The sequence below is a fragment of the Antechinus flavipes genome, chromosome 1 (assembly GCF_016432865.1).
Source record: "Antechinus flavipes isolate AdamAnt ecotype Samford, QLD, Australia chromosome 1, AdamAnt_v2, whole genome shotgun sequence".
Lineage (NCBI taxonomy): Eukaryota > Metazoa > Chordata > Mammalia > Dasyuromorphia > Dasyuridae > Antechinus > Antechinus flavipes.
In genome coordinates, this window is record NC_067398.1 from 138,306,902 (window position 1) to 138,326,852 (window position 19,951).

The 19,951-nt window shown below is 33.2% G+C and overlaps 1 protein-coding gene across 1 annotated transcript in view; it reads right to left on the minus strand.

Moving 5' to 3' along the window:
- The window catches only part of SLC38A9 (solute carrier family 38 member 9), an 82,570-nt gene that overhangs the window by 48,818 nt on the left and 13,801 nt on the right, over positions 1-19,951 (minus strand). Inside the window, exons 4-9 of the mRNA XM_051990798.1 lie at positions 11,073-11,205; positions 7,237-7,358; positions 6,808-6,871; positions 5,642-5,735; positions 3,166-3,336; positions 1,725-1,784 (exon numbers count right to left, since the gene is read on the minus strand). Of these exons, the coding sequence (XP_051846758.1) occupies positions 1,725-1,784; positions 3,166-3,336; positions 5,642-5,735; positions 6,808-6,871; positions 7,237-7,358; positions 11,073-11,205 (644 nt within the window). The remainder of the gene's footprint in view (positions 1-1,724; positions 1,785-3,165; positions 3,337-5,641; positions 5,736-6,807; positions 6,872-7,236; positions 7,359-11,072; positions 11,206-19,951) is intronic.

A 19,951-nucleotide genomic window follows, 5' to 3' on the forward strand; every position in this document is an offset into this window, starting at 1 on the left:
AACTTGATGACAACCAGATAATGTGATAGTCAATGGAACTTTCCTGGAACTGGTTTGCAAATGATAACTTTTCCCTGTATTATAGGAAGAAATTCAAACCAGTTTCATTGTGACTCATTTTCAGTACAATTTTTGCTCTTAAGCTATTCTTTATAAAGAAACACCTGTGCAAAATGTAGATCTAACCCATCATAAAAAGATGATTCACCCAAGCCAAATGATGAAGTCTTACATTTTATCAAAGACAAAAATAACTTGTTCATCTCTAATAAGAGTTTCTAATTTTATGGTTCTTCTCTCCAGTATATAAAATGCCATACATAAATCAAACTAAGTAGAAAAGAATGCTTACTACTTTTTTGTTTAGCAAAGGTTTGTTGTTGTTTTTTAACCTCCTCAGCAATGGGCAAAAAAATTCATAAATACCTCAGAAACATATTTCAATCTGCCTTTTATATACTTTAGCAGGCATGTGCCATATGTGATATAGTATAGGTAGAGAATTACATTACAGAGGTTTCAGCAAAAGATAACATGAAAGGGACATGAATTTCACCTGTGACTTGATTTCAATCTGACTATTGAAATATATAATGAAAAAAGTTTAGAAACAACAGCATTAGTAGATAATTACTAATATTATCAACTGTTATCAGGGAAGTTCTGACAGTAGCATTTTCTTTTACATCAATCAAGGCTTTGTTTGCTTTCTATGGAGGTTGTTAGTGAGAGGGGAATAAAGCAGAGATTTCAAAATAATTATAAAAAGTCTTAGAGTGGGAGGAAAAAGAAAAGGACCACTATGGGTAACAGTTGTTAATTCTTTCATTTTCTTATTAGCATACAAGCTAATTAGATATAATTAATAGCAGCATTTACTTAATACTGGCAGCGTGACCCTGGGCAAGTCACCTGACTCCAATTGTCTAGGGAAAAAAAGTAGATATAACTAATAGGCAAAACATAAGTACAATTATTGTGAACTCTTAAATTACTGATTAACATGTATCTCATAAATTTTCAGAAATTACTTAAGCCCTCTGAATCTTGTTTGAAGTTTAGGTTCTGAATTTAATTCAAACTTGAATTTGAATCAGAAAATAACTCTGAATTCAATCCAAAAATCTGGGTTCAAGTTCAAGCTCTAACTCTTGTTAGCTGTGTGATATTAGCCTAGTCACTGAAGCTCTATGGGTTGCAAATCCTTCTGCTGTGAGAACACCCTTGTACAGAGCCCTTCTGAAGGAACGACTTTGAAAATATTAAAATGCCACACAAATGAGCCACTGCAATACCACCAGCCTTCTAACAACTCTGTACTGTCAAAAAAAAGGGGAGGCTTTGGTACTTAAGATATTCATTTACTTATTATGAATTTTACTAACTTTTATCATCTCATATTGACTGCCCTCAAAGTCTCTTTTACTCTGTTAATCAAGTGAAGCTTTTCCAACAGGAGCCAAGATTTTTCTTAAGACTCCAACTTTCTCTTTAATGCTTACTGATCTCTATTCACTGTCAGGAAATTTTTTTTGATTTGCTGAATAATATTTCTGTTCCTAGGTACTTTGGAGGAGGGAGAATAATAAAGCACAATGAATCTCAGATTACAGAGTAGAATAGTTACTTTAAATTCAAAGGATTCTTCCAACTAGTAAGCTAAAAGTCACAAGCTTTAATTCTAGAATTCTTACATATTATTTAAACTGTTATAAACAATTTACCTGGGTTGGTACCATTAGTACTAAGGACATCTTCTGTGATGTTAACATGATGAACAAAATCTGAAATATAAAAATAAGAACAATTTATGTGATCCAGATGCTGAAACCATCACCAAAACTACTGGTAGGCAATAATGGTTAATGCTCCAGTCTTGGAGATCCTAAAAAAAATTTTTTTTTGGCTGAGGCAAAGGTCACACAGCTAGGAAGTGTTAAGTGTCTGAGGCTAGATTTGAACTTGAGTCCTCTTGACTTTAGGACTAGTGCTCTATCCACTGCACCCATCTAGCTGACCCTTGAGGTCCTATATTTTTGACTGTTAATGATTTAGCTTCTTTTTATCAGATATTTGATAAACATGTGTCACCCACCACTACCCTGAAAACATGTAAGGGTTAATGAAATAATATATTAATGGAAATTAACATAAACCCAGAGTGGAAACATTCCAATTTACATTTTAACTACAAGACTGAGGTCCCTGACATTTTAAAGTCTCTGAAGAAATTGTGGTGTCTTATACTAAAACAAATACATTTATTTCCCCCCAAATAGGAAGCTGACCGAGGCAGTGAAATTATTCTGTGATTTCATAATTTTCCCCATAGTGACCTTCCTTAAGATGAATGTTTATGAAGTATTATGTAATTCCTGGATGAAAAAATATTATATTATTTTATGAATTGCCATTATTAAGATGCCAAGATTCCACCCAGCTCCACAAAGATGATTTAGGCTACTTGTCAATTCTCTCAACTTCCTTTCTCCATTTCTCAAAATTTCATAACATTATTCTTTTCTCTTTTTTGACTATTTCACAGGAAAAAAGATATACTTATTTCTTATGTATCTATTTTTCTCCCTTGCCAGTGACTTTTTCTACTTTTCATGATCTTGCTCCAGAAATTAATTACTCCTTCTCAAACACATCCCTTCAACTTCCCTCCCTCTCCACTAGTTTCTTCTTATTTATTTAGAAAGTGTACAGGGAGTGAAACAGCTTTCCATCTTGGCCCTTCCACCCCATGCAGCTACCACTTCATCTCTCCCTTATCTTTGCCTCACTTCTTGACCAAGTTTCTGAATTCAGTTCTTTCCCACCCTCCCCTTACCTCTGTATAGAATATGGCTTTTCCCCTGCCAATTACAGCACTATATATAGTACTTTAGACTGACAAAGTACTTTAGAGAAATTATCTTCTTTAAACTTCACAACAAACTTATAAGATGATTATAAGACATTATCAAGCTCATTTTATCGATGGGAAAGCTGGTTATTAGATAGGTACAGTGACTTGCTCTATGCCATACAGGTAGTAAAAGTTAGAATGGAATTCTAACTCATCTCAGAATCCAAATTCAACATTTTTACATTACATCAGACCATATGTAGTACTATGTATTGGCAGAAGAAAACATAAGAATAAAAGTTATTACTTACTAAAAATGAATCTTCCAGTGTTGAAAAGAAAATTAGACATAAGCACCCAATAAACTATCATGGCTCCAATGAGAGATACCAGGGAGAATAATAGACCAGACCAATGACCAAAGGAGCCAAAATAATATTTGCAAACATCTGGAAATTCCCAGTTAGTAGTATCTAATGAAGCTAGGAAAAAAAAAATAAAAAGGACAAATTAAATCAAATATTTCATATTGACATAGTAGTTTTTGTCCTTTAAGTATCTTAAGATGCTTATCACACAAGATTGGATTACTCTCCATTGGAAAGATTTATTTCAGAAGATCTCCTTTATAGGACAATCTCTTATATTTGAATAAAGTATACAATCAGACTATCCTTTATCCTGAAAGGGACATAGTGTTTGATAATCTGACATATACAACATATTCTGGAATTAATTCACTTATTGGAATTTTGTTATTTCTGTACTGAAATACAACAGCTAAATAAAGAGATATTTAACATTATGTAGGCCAAAAACTATGGGACCAGAAACTAGCAATGAAACCTATAAAGTTTAGAAGTTGGACAGAGTGTGGTAACAACGCTCCTTACATAACTAAAACAGTTATCCACAATCAAGACATCAACTTAATAAGAAGTCTCCTCTTTTAGTTTCAGTTCTAATGAAACACAATTTGTAAGTAAAATCAAAGGATAGCATCTAATGAATTATAATGATGGAAGAAATTGTATATCTCTAAATAGTTTCTCATTTGTCTTGTCCAAATAACTGTGCATAGCTCTTCTAAATAAGCCTTTATGAGAGTGGAATGAGAGAGGAAAGGGAAAGAAGGAGGGATATAATGTGGAACTCAAAACTTTAAATAAAAAAATTTAGAAACTGACAAAAAAAAAAATAACCCCTTAGAAAAATTCTGTCCTTGTAACAGTACTCAGATGCAAACAAATTAGCAAATGTAATTAATTATATATATTTATTTAAAAATTATCAATTCAGGTCCAATTCACATTTCAAACTGAAAGGGAAAAAAAAATTCAACAAAGTCTTACAATATGCAAACTTTATAAATGTTTGGTAATACTTCCATAATTATATGGGAATATTAAAATTAACTGGCATTCAGTCTTCCCCACAAAATCTTGGCAAAATGTGAAACCAAAAACCACATGGCATTTATTTATAGCTTCCCTACAACTCTGAAAGGAGGCCCCAACTAGCCAGTAAATAACTTAGTTATCAAGTGAGACAGTGTCTGTGAAGTGCTACATAAATCTTAAAGCATGACATACAAACCATTATCATTACAATCATCATTATAATAGATGTATTGGATTTTTCAGATGTTATTTGGCCAAGGTGTCAAGTATCTGTCAAATCCTATTTGCAATAATGTTGTTGGTAAAGTTGGATTCTTACTTGCAAAAAAGGCACAGCCTAAGACCTCTCAATAGCTACATGTGTTTAAAGCTCAATGCGAATCTGATACACAACGAAACTAAAAATAGCTCCTCTTCCTATATTAAAGGGGCTCCCAATATCCTAAAACACAAAAACAAAAAACAAAAAACCCTCAAAAGCCTTAAGACTAAGAATGGACCCCAAGAAGCAGAAGGTAAACTAATTTAGAGAGGGGTTAGAATTAAATAAAAATATCTTCAGACTTCCTGGTAAAATCCAGGAAATGTATATTTTGGCCTAAACATTTTGGGAACAAAGAAAAAACAATCTGAAGAATCTATAAGGAAAGAATATCAAAATGTGGTGAAATTCAAAGAAATATTTTCATTGCATTTTTTTCAATATTTTTCTAGTTATTATTTCTACTTTTAAAAGAGGTCCTTCCAAATTTATATGGAACATTTGTAGAACTAAAAACCCTAAATGCCTCCTGACTCTCATCCTCAATGGACAAAAATATAAGTCTTGTAGAGATATTGCAAGTAAAAGTCTCATTTAATACATATGGCCTATCTCCTTAACTTCAAGATTCTTTTGAATGGCGAATTGCTTCAAAAATGAATGCATTTTGCAAAGAGCCACATACTTCCTTGTATTTCAAAGCCAGATACTACTCTCTTGAACATTTCCAACTAATAAAAGTTTTTTCTCTTTTTGGTAGGGAGGTGGTAAAATATTTTGGACTCAGTATTGTCTATAGTGTTAGATGTGATCCATGTGTCAGCTAGTTTTTGATGAATTCCTTTTTGTATGTTGTTATAAGAAAAGGTTTCTAGGGGCATAGTTATTGGGAATAAACTATGTTCTAAAAAGCATCAATTAAACATTAAAAATAAAGTAAAATATAGGTGTCCTAAAATTAAACAAGTAAAAAAATGTAAATAAAATTTTTAAAAATAAGTAAAAATAAAAGTTAATGATTATAGAATGAGAGGCAAGAAAACTTTAGGGACATGGTAGATAATCAATAAATGCCTAATGATTATACACACATCAGTGATCTATTTCAGTAAGTCAGATTCTTACGTATCATTGTCCGTGATTTTACTACTCTGTAGCAGCAATAAAGTGTTAGAAGACCCATTAGAATGATGATAGAGATTCCAGTGGTAAATCCAGCCTGTATAAACACAAAAAATGATTTTACTTGTAAAATACAGCACAAAATACATTGCCAGATGAACATAAAGTAATCTGTACAGTTATAAAAGAAAAAACAAAACTATAAATCTCTAAGAAATATCACATGGATCTATGATTACATAATCCCAGACTCATTAGAAACGTACCAGGAACAGCAAATTGGCAGATTCCCAAAAAAGTTATTACTTAGTGTTGGAGGGGCTATGGGAAGATGGGCAGACTAGTATATTGCTGTGAAGCAAATTAGCCAATAATTTTGGAAAGAAATTTGGAATTTTGAAATTAAAGTGACTAAAATATCCATACAATTTGACCCAGAGATTTCACTACTACATTCATACATCAAGAGACCACTGATAAGAAGGAAATCCCCATAGTCTCTAAAATATTAGCATTTTTTGTGATAGCAAAGAATTGGAAACAATATGGATGCCCCTCAATTGGGAAATAGCTAAATAAACTATGATATGTGAATATAATAGTTATCACTGATAAGAAATGAAGAATATGAACAGAGAAACAAGGAAAGAGCTGCATGAATACTGAGCAAAGTAAAGATGGCCAAGAAAACAATATACACAATGAGAACAATAATATAAAAGGTAAGGACTGCAAAATCAAAATAAAAAAGAAGGCTGTAAAGTTAAAAAGAACAAACAAGGATCTACAAGATACAAGAACATAACCTATTCCACACTTCTGTAGAAGTAAGAGGTCCACAGGTGCTGTACCTTGCCCATATTTTCAGCCTTTTTTTTTTTTTTAATGTATATCAATCACTGATTTCTTTTCTCTTTTTGTGTTCCTTTAAAAATATTATTTCTGAAAGAATATTCTGGTAATGTAAGAAAAAAAAACACACCAAAAGATTTCAATAAAAAGATGTATTTTTTTAAATGCCCAGGAATTTTTAAAAGAATGGAATTTAATCACTGATTAAACAGCTAATTATTTTTCAAAGAGTTAATAAAATTAATGAAATTTTTACGAGAACTTAAGATACCAAAAAAAAAAAATTCTTTTTAGGCAAAATTTGAAAATTACCTTACCTGTTTTATTGCCCATGGAATACTTAGTATAGATGTTCCCATCATAGTATTCCAAATCATGAAACTGAAAAAAGCAGAAAAATGGAAATGAAAAACTAGAACTTGATGTTATAGGTTATCATAATTAAAAGTAAATTAGAAAGATAGTATAAAATGGACAGAAGCTAGTTTTGGAATCAGGAAAAACTGAATTCTAATGTTCCCTGTCAACTCCTTTTGGTTGTGACAGACACAGAAAGTACCTTAATTTCCCAGTCTAATTTTTTGGGGCCCCCAATAACAGAACAGCAGGTAGTCTATACTTGTAGAAGGAGTTTTCTTACTAGGACCTCTCTATAATACCGAAAATAGACAGACAAAACAAACACATCATGTAACTTTCATTCCCATACAACTTAAATAACTCTCCAGAAAAATAGGTAAACGTACATTGTGACCAAACTGGTGTTTTTACCATAACCGTCAGCATAGTGATCCATTTTAAAGGCAGACCCCAGTGGACTATATACATAGAGATCTTCAGGGGCTGGAAGCACATGATCAGGTGCAATCTGGATGAACCAAAAAAAAAAAAAAAAAAAAATCAGTGTGAGCTGATCAGGAGCCACAGTGCTGTGAGATTTCTTAATTCTGCAGTAAAATATCTGAACATTGTCAAGTATATTATTCACAAATAAATGACATGTAGTTCTAACCATATTCTAAATATTCTTTTTCAAGCTAAATGGGAGGACCTGATTTAATGAGAAGCATGGTTCCAGAGAAATCAGGGTGCACAGAAAAAATAATAAACATTTACTTGGAATCCAATCCCCTAGAATATTCAACTGGGTAGATTTTTTTTTTCTCTGCATTTTTATGAAAAAGAAACTAACAACAATAAGAGATTAATTTTTTAAAAAGCAACCAGAAAGGTTCCTTCTAGAAGACCAAACAACATTAATTCACACCTCTGTCTTCTCTATCAAGAGATACAATGACAATTAAAATTCATAATAATTGTGGCACCACAAGATTCTGAGCTACCTTTAAAATCACTAAAAAAGGAATTGACTAACATTTAGCATGGTTCTGGACTTTGGTCTATTTTAATTTGTATTCTAATGCTCTGAAAAGTGGTTAACATATATCTATCTAGATATCTCTCTCACTATAAAACTACTCTCTCTCTCTCTATGCTCATTATCTATCTATATTTGTGTGTATATATATATATATATATATAAACACACACACAGTATTTTCCAGTTAAAATATTAAATTAACCAAGCATCTTATTTTGAGCAAAGGTTTTTTTTTTTTTTAATAACTTACATAAAAGAATTAGCTCAACCTATCATGAGTTATTTGAATGAAACTATTTTTTCCACCAATCCTCTTGATGAAAAGGACATATTTTTTCCTGCGAGTCTCCATTCTATTCTGAAGGAAGTATTAAAGACAAAAGTAAAATGCTGCATGATTTTCAAAAACTGTACAAGCCCACAACAGGAAAAACAAAGGCTAGAAAATCATTCATGTGAAAAGAGAGTAGAAGGAAGGGAGCTAACAAATCTGCAAAGACATAACACTTCATGCAGCAATATGTATGTGTACTATGTTCTTGTTAAAACCCATTTGGGCACAATGTCCAGTGTGGGATGCCACATCTAGAGAAGGAAGAAAACTGACAAACTGGAATACAAGGTTTATTAGAATAGTGAAGAGAAGTAGGAAAATGTCACATATCAATTAAAGGAACTGAAGAAATAATTAGCTTAGAGAAGAGAAAGTCTGGGAGATATGAAAGTCTTCAAATACTTGGGAAGATGGTCACAGAGAAATGAAGTTATTTCTTTTCTTTAGCCTTTGGGGGCCATATTAGCAAAAATCAGTGAAGCTACATTGGAGATGAATTCAGCTTAATAAAGGGAGAGTTTTCCCAGAGCTCTTAGAGTTATACAAAAATGTAAACTAATACTATAGGAAGTAAGCTCCTGGTTTATGGAGAGCTTCAAACAGGTCACATGATTACTTGTCAGGGATGCTATAAAGAAGATTCATGTAGCTATGAGGGAAAATGTCCCTGGAGAAGTTCCTTCTTCCTTCCTGGCTGGAGTGAGACTTAATTCAGCCAAAACCAGATTAAAATGAAACTGGGAAATGTTTAACAAAATAAATAAAAACAGAATACTATATTGATAATGTTATTTTGTAGTTTTTAAGTGCATGTATGGCTTAGAGGGATCGGTTTCAATTTGAATTTGACATTACTGATCTAGATGATATTTGTATATATGTGAACTTTGCCAATTGTTTTCTCTTTGGTTATCAGGAAAACAGAAAAATTTGTTTAATTATTCTTAAGGAATCTCACACACACGCATACACACACTCTACATCTCTGGTAGATGGGAACATGTCAGGAGCAGGAACAGCAAATGCTGTGACCCTAAGAATACTCTGTCTGAGAGATCCTACAGATGTGCCTGTGCCAGCAGTTGTGGATGTTGGTACTTGTCTGTCAAGTTTTGTCTCCAAAACCAATAACATAAAAAAAAAAAAAACCACTTGGCTTATATCAAGTAGGAAGGTAGGGGAAAAGGCAATCTGGGGCAGAACGAGAAGAGAAGAAGCAGAAGAAGTGGGGGAGGGTGGGAAACAGAAAGTGTGAGTACAAAGTCAACAAGGGTATTGTGGCTGCTTTGGAAAAAACAACAGGGCATGTCACCAGCCAGACATAAAATTTTATTATTTTCATCATTTTAATGTAAAAATCTAAGGGGAAAAGGGAGAAATTGTGCAAATAAAAATATAATCAAATGTCACTGTGCTGTAATATATATTTTCACACTTTAACATTTCTCAAAACCTTAGAAAATGCATTTCAATTGTCCCTGGCAACCTATTATTTATTATCAGGTTTTTTTTTGTTTCCTCCATTTCTAGACTTCCTTCCCAAATTGGGACTATATTGGGGTCAGGCACTGAATATTTCTGGAAAGAATGGCTGTGCCTCTATTTGGTATAGATCTGTATTATCTGGAGTCCTGCCATTATTTTCCAGGTAACTGAGAGCCAACTTCCTCAAAGACCTTGGGACAGGGGATGGCATGGGAGGTTCTTGCGAGGGACCCATAAGCTTTCACTGCACCCAAAGCAGTCTGATCTAGATAGAAGTCCCCTTGGGAAATGAAATCACACATGTAGGAAAGTTCCTAAAAGCAGGCACACCACAATGTTTCTCTTCTTTGCTTCCTTTATTAAACAACATGTAGCAGCTCAGTGTACTTAACCCAAATGGTTTATTCAACCCTTATGGGATCTAAGGCTAATTTAGTTGAAGCTAAATCTAATGTGTTCAAGGCCAACTCATTATATGAAAAAAACAAAACAAAACAAAAACTATAGCCTGTTCTGAACAGGCAGCCCCTCCAAAAAATCCATTTTGGGCCTTAAGAGAAGAAAGTAGTTCAGTACTGCCTCAGAAGATTTAGGTTACTCTCACCTCAACTAGCAATATGAAGGCCCAGAAAAATAAGGAAAAAATTAAAGGTTATTTCTTCCCTCAATTATTGTGGTCACCTCTTCACTCTAGCTTAATCTGCACCATCAGAAAAAAAAGTTTATTGGCCAAATATTTTCTTTTAATTTCTAGGCTTTCATATATGACTTAAACATCCTTAATGTGATTGTTCTGTGAGAAAGCCATGTTACAATTTTAGGTTTCTAAACGAAAGAAGAAAATTACTTTAAGGGTGAAAAGGTGCTAAAAGAAAAAAGTATGCATATATTCAAATTTTTTCCTTGAGTTTTTTTAATCTTTTCCCTTCCTTCCTCATCCTACCAAAACAACCTCTTTCCCGCAATTTAAAAAAAAAAAAAAAAGCAACTTGTTACAAGATGTGGGGTGACTCCCTATAGCTTTATGATTAAAAATTTGTACTTTTAATTAGAATTCTAGTCCATCAAAGACCCAAAGTATCATTGGGATTTCAGAAATGACTACTCTCCCAGGGTCCCTGGGATTGGGGATGACTTAGATGACATTCAGGGAATCCAGAACTGCTTCTTCTAAAAGTGGAGGACAGAGTAGTTGTCAGACAGAGTGAATAGGAAAGCTATTAAATTTGCTAACATCAGCCTTCTCTAATGCTGCTCTTGGCATCTGGCCAGCTCAAAGTTCAACCAGAATGGCAACTGTGTGGGAACGGGTGTGATACATGCTGTGGCAGATTTACTATTAGTTTCAACATGTTATCAGAAGCTTGGGCTTTGCCCCTCACCAGTGCTCTGTCGGAAGGAGATGTGAGCCGGTTATAGTAATGAATTCGCTTGTTCATGGCAGAAGCATGGTTACTGACCCTTGGAGTATCATTAGCCACACTGACGATGTTTGTGGGCTCCACAAAAAAAGGTCTGAAAGAAAGAATATACACAAGAAAAACAGTAGTTTGCCAGGACCCCCAAAATTCTGGAAATCAAACATTTCAGAAAAGAACCTTTCATCCTTACTTTGAGAGGATCTGGCAGGCACCAGCAAACAGCATTCTCTTTTCACTCTTGGTAGGATTAAGTGTCAAACTTTTACATTATAATTCTTTTACTTTAAGTTATACTTTATTTAATTCTGGGGACTGTGATAACTAAAGGGACACACAGAAATGACTTTTGAAGCAGTTATTAGGAAGAAATATGGCAACAGTCAGTTTCTATCACTAAACTTGGATAGAGATTTGAATATTTTCTTGAGAAGTTTTTGGCACCAAATGAGAAGAATAAAATGAAGGAAAGTCCCTTTATTATGGATCATCTCCTTAATGATGCACCAGGACTATTTCCTATGACAAACAGAAATTATATTTCTTGGCTTAGACACATCTTGGGGAACAGACCTTTCAACCATCTCCCTTATAAGTTCTCTCACAATAACAAGAAATTCAACATCAGGATTCTATTTTGTTTCATTTTCTCATTTCTTATTTTCTTCAAATAATTTTTTCCTTGTTACTACTATGGTAAACTCCCTTTTTAAGTATCCAAAAACAGAATGATCTCTATCTAAGGCCCTGTCCAACTATAAAAATGCTTGCTTCAATGATACTGATATAACCTTTATCAGGTCCTTATTCTACAAAAGGACCGAGGTTCTCTGCTAAAGAATGATCAATTTCCACTGAAATTCAAATCATATGTCTACTTGGGCTGTTCTATCAGAAAGTATGTCTAATTTTCCATTTCTAATTATGCATAGAGCTGAGCAATAAAACCCCTAGACAAACAAGATTATCCATCAGCTTTATCCAACTCTGTCATTTTTAAAAAAAACTTTGTCATTCTTAAGATTCTAAAGGATTCTTTTAATATTTATAAAGTGTTTCATCCATTACTGAAGGCAATAGTGGTATGGTTGATGATCTCTCATGATGAAAGTTGCAGAAAACATTCCTATGCATGTGCAGGGCAAGATAGATGGTCTTTAAGGTTCCTTCCATTCCAAAGATTCTATGATTAAATCTAGTCAATACTAATGCTTCTCAGTATCAGGAGATTATTGTACACAGTAACAGCAACACTGTGAGGTGATCAACTATAATGGACTTAGCTCTTCTTAGCTTTACAATGATCTAAGACAATTCCAAAAGGCTCATGCTACCCACATCCAGAGAAAGAACTGTTGGAGAACTTTTTTTTCCATAGTTTTTTCCCCCTTTTATTCTGTTTCTTCCTTGACAACATGACTAATATGAAAATGTTTTATACGATTGCACATGTATAATATATATCATTGTTAACTGTTTCAGGGAAAAAGGAGAAAAGGAAGGAGAAAAAACTGAAGCTCAGAATGTTACAAAAAATGAATATCAAAAATTGTCTTTACATGTAATTGGAAAAAATAAAATACCACTAAAATAGTATTTATGCTTCTCTTGCTGTGTATCTATATTAATTTCTATGATATTACCTTGCAGTTCTTAATACTCTGCCTACATTTGTTCTCTAAGTATTTTGATTTTATTCAGTTAAGAGTTTGAATTCTTTCTTGGTCATTTTATTTTCCCCAAATCACTTAATTTTTTAGAGGTAAACAGTAAATAAAAACTTAATATAGTGTTAAAAGAATTCAATGAGCTTATTATCAAACTCAAAAAAAAAAAAGTCTTGAGAATGAATGACAGGTGGGCCAAATTCTATAGGCAAGGAAGGTAAACCTAAAAGAATTATTCTGTGCAAAATGCCCTCTGCATTCAGAGAGAGAACTCTGGAGACTGAATGTATATCGAAGCATAGTATTTCACCTTTTTTTGATGTTTGCTTTTTCTTTCCTGTAGTTTTTTCCTTTGTAGTCTGATTTTTCTTACATAACATGACAAATATGGAAATGTTTAAAATGATTGTACATGATTAAACTATAAGAGAATGCTTGCTGTCTTGGGGAGAGAGGGAGTAAAGGAAGGAGAAAAAAATCTGGAACACAAAATATTACAAAAAATGAATATTGAAAACTATCGTTACATGTATTTGGAAAAATAAAATACTGTTGAGGAAAAAAAGAATTACCCTGGAAAATCTATTAACTTTTTCAAGGTATTATATACATAAAATTCCTTCTCCACATCACTTTGATACCTGTAGCCTGAAAGAACTAATGTTAACACATTTCAGCAAATAGTTTCTTTGCTCCATTGATAAGGCCTGATATCCAGTGACCTGCTGTTCTCAAAGCTCATCTTTCTAAATCTTTCTACAACATCTAACAATACTGAACATGTCCTCTTCTGAATGTCCATCCATGACTTTCATGTCATAACTCTAGACAGAGGAAAAAAAAATCTGATTATGCTACTCTTTTGCTCAAGGAACTTCAGTGGTTCTCTACTATCTCTAAAATATAATTCTCCCCCCTCCCATGATATAATTAAAAACCTTCCAGTTTGTCATTTAAATTTCTTCATACTCTGGCTCCAATCTACCTATCCAAGTTTATTGTGCATTCTTTTTCATACCTTCAATAATTCAACAAAAGTGGCCTATCTGATATTCCTCAAATGTGGCACATTTCTAATTCTATGCCTTTCACAGGCTGCCCTTCATGTCTGAAACATACGGAATTCTGTACCCCTGCCTCTTAGAGCCTCTAGCTTACTTCAAGGAAAAGATTATGTATCATCGTTTACAGGAAACATTTCCTAATCACCCTCTTTATTCAGGCTCTCTTCTTTCTCAAGCTACCAAACATGTCTATCTTTATTCTAAAAGCCTCTCTCCTTGCAAACTTCCCTGTTCCTCTCTAGGGTTCTGCTGTCCTTCAAGTCTCTGATGTTATAACATTAGCACTGGCCTCTACCATTCCTATTTCCCTTCACTTCACGTATGTAATCTGCTGCCTTATCTCACCATACCTATCTCCATTTCTCCTTTTCTCACTACTCCTACAGCCCCCACTACTAGTGAGGACTTAAAATCTTTCTCCTGATTGACTAGCAAGTGTCTTTTAGCTTAATTTTGTCAAGGCTTTCCTCACTCCAACCTATCTTCTACAGAATCACTAAACCAGACCATGTCATTCTTTATTCTCATTCTAGTCCCTATTGCTTTAGAATAAATATAAACTCCTGTTTTAAAAGCCCTTCCCAAACTCTATTTCTAGTCTTTCTACACATACTCCCCTTCCTGTATTCTAATAGTCTACCCAGAATGGCCTTCTCTCTGCTCCTTATAGGGTGTTTTATCTTCCTTTTCTGCCTGTGAAATGACTATTCCACAGGCTAAGAGTATGCTTCTTCCTAACCATCTCAAATAATTCATCTTTTGCTTCAAGACTAAACTCAAGATGTATTCTGATGGAAGTGGACCTCTTCGATAAAAAGAGCCTTAATTGATCAAAGATGGACAGAAGCAGCTACACCCAGAGAAAGAACACTGGGAAATGAATATAAACTGCTTGCATTTTTGTTTTTCTTCCCAGGTTATTTATACCTTCTGAATTCAATTCTCCCTGTGCAACAAAAAAACTGTTCAGTTCTGCATACATATATTGTATCTAGGATATACTGCAACCCATTCAACATGTAAAGGACTCTTGCCATTTGGGGGAAGGGGTGGAGGGAGGGCGAGGAAAAGTCGGAACAGAAGTGAATGCAAGGGATAATGCTGTAAAAAATTACCCTGGCATGCGTTCTATCAATAAAAAGTTATTAAAAAATTTAAAAAAAAAGACTAAACTCAAGATCTCTTTGTACGAGGCATTTCCTGATCCCCACCAAATGTTTGTGCCCCCTTGCATTTAAAAATCATATTTATCTTGTATATATTTTTATATGTTCATGTTCTCCACCTACATTCTCAATTATAGAATCTCTTTGGGAGCACTGATTATTTAATTCTTTATCTTTTATTCCCAGACCTCTAGCATAGTTCAGATTCTTAATATATACTTAATAATTATGTGCTTATATATTGTAACTACCTTTCCTTCCCACCCTTTTGTCAAGAATGTAAGTTTAAAGGAAGGGATTATTTTTCATTTGTGTCTGTATTTTCAATACCTAGCACAATGGTAGGTGTTCAATAAATGCTGACTGAATTAGTCTGACAAATTTTTTTTTTTTAACAAATTCTCATCTTTTGAAATAGCCTTGTACAAAAAAATCTTCAACATAAACTATCCTATTAGTTTGGTTTCTATTATAGCCTTAACAGTTACTTATTACCCTACAACATAAAACATATTAGGAGCTAACCATTTAAACACAAAGAGAGAAGTTCAGATATCCAAATTCTTCTATAATCTACTTATTTTGAAGAGTCTATGGTATATATATATACACACATATACATATCATCCACTCAGTTGGTCTCAAACTACTAAAAAGCTGTCCAGGAAGTGCTAAATTTATTGGCTCTTGACCTTTCACAGAGATGTTGCCACGAGTTCAGCTGGCTTGGGAATTCTGAAATTACATTGTGGCTATGGAATTTTTCCTTTTTAAAAAGTTCTGATGGAGACACTGAATGTTTGTATAAGACAAATACTTTGGAATCCCTTAAAAATAAACTTTATTTTTACAAAATACATAGTCCCAACATATTATAAGTGTGTAATTAGAAACAAATGTTTTTAGATCAGTGAAATAAGTTATTTTTCCAAACTAAGCTCATTTTGATTTGCAAAGACTAACAATTATCATTTTATACAGAATTATTAATTAGAATATGAAACATTTGAAACTGGGACTAAATTTCATTTACTAATACTTTCATATAAAAATATTTAATTCTCTTTAGAATGACAATATTCTCCAAGCTGATCTAGAAAGTGCAACAGACTGTCTTGCTTAGGAAATATAAGGAAAAAACCACTGAGAGTCATTATTCCAGCCCAGTTTGGCATAGGGACACAGGATGACTGAGGATACTGAGGAAAGGCGGAGGCCAGGAGTATACATAAGAACTTTCTAGCACAGGGGACAGGGCTCACCAAAGAGAGCTGACAACCTAGTGCTAGCAAAAAGAGACCTAAACTTGTATAGGATAAATGAAGAGGTGTTAACTGGGAACTCTGTAGCTCACAGACCAATTCCAGGTCACAGATCCAAGGGAGAGTGAGGAGAGGCCGATTCTCCTACTGGTAGCATTCTAGGGTAAAAAGCAGTTATGTAGATGCCAACCTGTATACTAAACAAAGAGCAAGTTCAGAAGCAAGAAGCAGCAGGAATGTGGTTCTAACCACATTGTCAAACTGAAAAACTGAAGAGAAATAGCCAGGACAGGAATCCAAGACCAAAAGGAAATCTATAGTTCTGTCACCAAGAACTAACAACATTTTCTAGCTGACTAATACGACTAAATATAGCAGCATTCTACTGGACTTCTAAATGGGGCAAAACAACAAGCATGTTTGCTCAGACCCAAACCAGTTAAGGAACCTGAAAATCTCAGACCAGAGCAGGATATGGTAGGGAAGGGTAGCGGGAAGAAGAGAATCAAACTTTGGCCTGGATGGAACCATTTTGAGAATTTCATAGGATGAAAAAATCTGCAAAGGAGGAGGAAAAGAAGAAAATGAAAGTATAAGGTATTTTATATAGCAAAAATAACAAATTTGGTAAAAAGATCAAGGAAAGATAATTTAAAAATCACTGGACTAGCTGAAAGTCATGATCAGAAACTCATCCTAGATATATTTTAAGAAGTTATTTTTAAAAAACATGCCCAAATTTCTAGAACTAGAGTAAAAAGTAAATATTTAAAGAATCTACCAGTCAGCCACCTTCTGAAAGAAATCCTCACATGAAAACTTCCAGGAATATTATAATCAAAATCCAGCTTTCAGTTTAAAGAAAAATGTTTACAGTCAGAAAGAAAGAAATCAAATTCAGAGAAACTATAGTTAGGATCTGATTTAGCAGCCACCACTATTAAGGAGTGGAGAGTTTGTAATACAATAGTCCAAAAGACAAAAAAAATTGATAGATTGAGCACACATATGTATATATCCACATATATATACTTGCAGCCATGAATAATATACACAATAAAACTAAATATGATCCTACATTTGGAGGAGATGTGAAATGGACCTTTAATAGAAATATAGAATTTTCAAGCATTCTTGAGAAAAAAAAAATCAAGGTTGCACAGGAACTATAAATTACAAAAACAAAAATCAAGAGAAGTATAAAAAAGTAAACATGAGCAAACAATCATATGGAACTAAACAAATGTAAATTGTTTATATTCTATATAGATTTCCCTCTGAACTCTTCTCATTATCAGAGATCATATAGGAAATCTAATTAGACAAAAAGCCTGATTTCCATCTTGATGATCTTAAAAGAAGACTAGAAAAGGAGAATGAGAGCAACATATTAAGCAAGGAAAGGGAGAAAAAGAGTTGGGAAAATTGCCTTAATTTGTGTGTGCAAGAAGTCTATACAAACAAGAAGTAGGGTAAGAGAGTGCAACTTGCATGTCACTATCTTCTAAGCTGCTCAAAGGGGAAAAGTACACACATAACTTGGGTACAAAATTACGTTTCCCTAAACAGCAAAACAGGAAGGAATGAGGAGAAGGGAAAGTGGGGAATAAGTGAAAGTAGATTAAAGGAGGGATTCGATTTTTTAAAATACTACTTTTTTCCAGTTACATGCAAAGACATTTTAAAAAATTCTAAGTTCCAAATTCTTTCCCTTTCTTCCTAAAATGATAAACAGTTTGATATAGATTGAACGTGTATAATCATGCAAAACATATTTCCATGCAAGTCATGTTGTAAAGACACAAATCAAAAAAATAAAATAAAAACAACCAAATCACAAAAAAAAGTGAAAAAAAATATGCTTTGATGTGCATTCAAACTCATCAGTTCTTTCTCTAAATGTGGGCAATATTTTTCATCAAGAATTCTTTGGAATAGTCTTGGTCATTGTTTTGCTAAAAATAGCAAAGTCATTCATGGGAATCACTGCATAATATTGCTATTACTACGTACAATGTTTTTCTAGTTCTGCTCATTTCACTCTGTATCAGTACATTTAAGTCAAGGTTTTTCTGAAGTCACTCTGCTCTTCATTTCTTAGTTTCAATTTTATTAATCTCTCCTTTGAGTTTCAGAATTTCTAATTTGGTATTTGATTAGGGTTTTTAAATTTGTTTGTTCTTCATTTCTTATAGCATAATAGTATTCCATTACAATCATTTACCAAAATTTGTTCAGCATTTTCCAGTTGATGAGCATATCAAGTTCCAATTCCTGGCCATCATAAAAAGAGCTAGCTCTCCACCCTCCCAAAAATCTCTTTGGGATACAGACCTTGCAATGGTATTGCTGGATCAAAAGATATACATAGTTTTAAATTGCTCCCCAGAATGGCTGGATCAGTTCATAACATCAAAAGTGTCGTGATTAGTCCACCAACAGTGAATTAGTGTTCCAATTTTTACATATCCTCTTCAATCTTTTATCATTTTCTTTTTCTGTCTAATCTGACAGATATATGGTGGTACCTCAAGAGTTGTTTTAATTTGCATTTCTCTGTTTAGAGTATTTTTTTCATATGATGAGAAATACTTTTGTTTCCTTTGCCTAAAAGTGTCTGTTCATATCCTTTGAACATTTGGTCAGTTGGAGAGTGATTTGTATTCTCATAAATTTGACTCACTTTTCTATATATTTTAGAAATGAGACCTTTATCAGAGACACTTGCTAAAAAAATTTGTTTCCCAACTTTCGTTTTCCTTTTGATCTCGGGTACATTGGTTTTGTTTTTGTAAAACCTTTTAATTTAATATAATTTAAATTATCTTTTTTATATCTCATAATTCTCACTATCTCATTTGATCACAAATTCTTTCCTTCTCCATGTAAAATGTTCCTTATTCAAGGAGGGATTAGCCCTAAGCAAAACAAATTCTAAGGATGTACAAAAATAATTTACAGCAGTTTTTTGTGGTGGCAAAGAATTGGAAATTGACAGGGTACCCCATAGATTAGGAAATGAACACACAAGTTACAGTATATAAATGTGATAGAATAATACAGTGTTATACGAAATGATGAAGGGGATAATTCCAGAGAAACTTAGTTAGATAGATAATAATATAGAGTGAAATCAGTGGAACCAATAGAATAATTTATATGACAATATGGTACACAACTTTGAATAACTTAGAAACTCTAATCTAGAGTAATGACCAACTGTGTCTTGAGAAGACTCATAAAATATGTTACCTACTTCTTCATTGAGGTATCGGTCTCATATTATAAAATGAAACTTTTTTTTCTCCCAATTGGACCAATGCAAGAATTTGTTTTGTTTCATATCATGTTTATGACATAGATTTTGTTTTTTCTTCCTCTTTCCCCATGGAGGATTTTTCATGAGAAAGTAAGATTTTTGCTGATTGAGGAAGAAAATTAATTTTGAAAATTTGTGTGAGGTACTAAGGAGTGATTTGTCCATGGTCACATAGCTAAATGGGTCAAAAGATTCAAAGGCCTATCCTGTTTATTATGTTACACTGTTTCTCATACAAAACAAGGTGGTATTTAATAAATGCTTGTGGAATAAATTCATCCATTTGTCCATACTTTAAAAAAAACAAAGGAATAATTAAGAGTGTGATTTTCTGAAGACAAAATGTCTAATGTTAATTAGAAGAA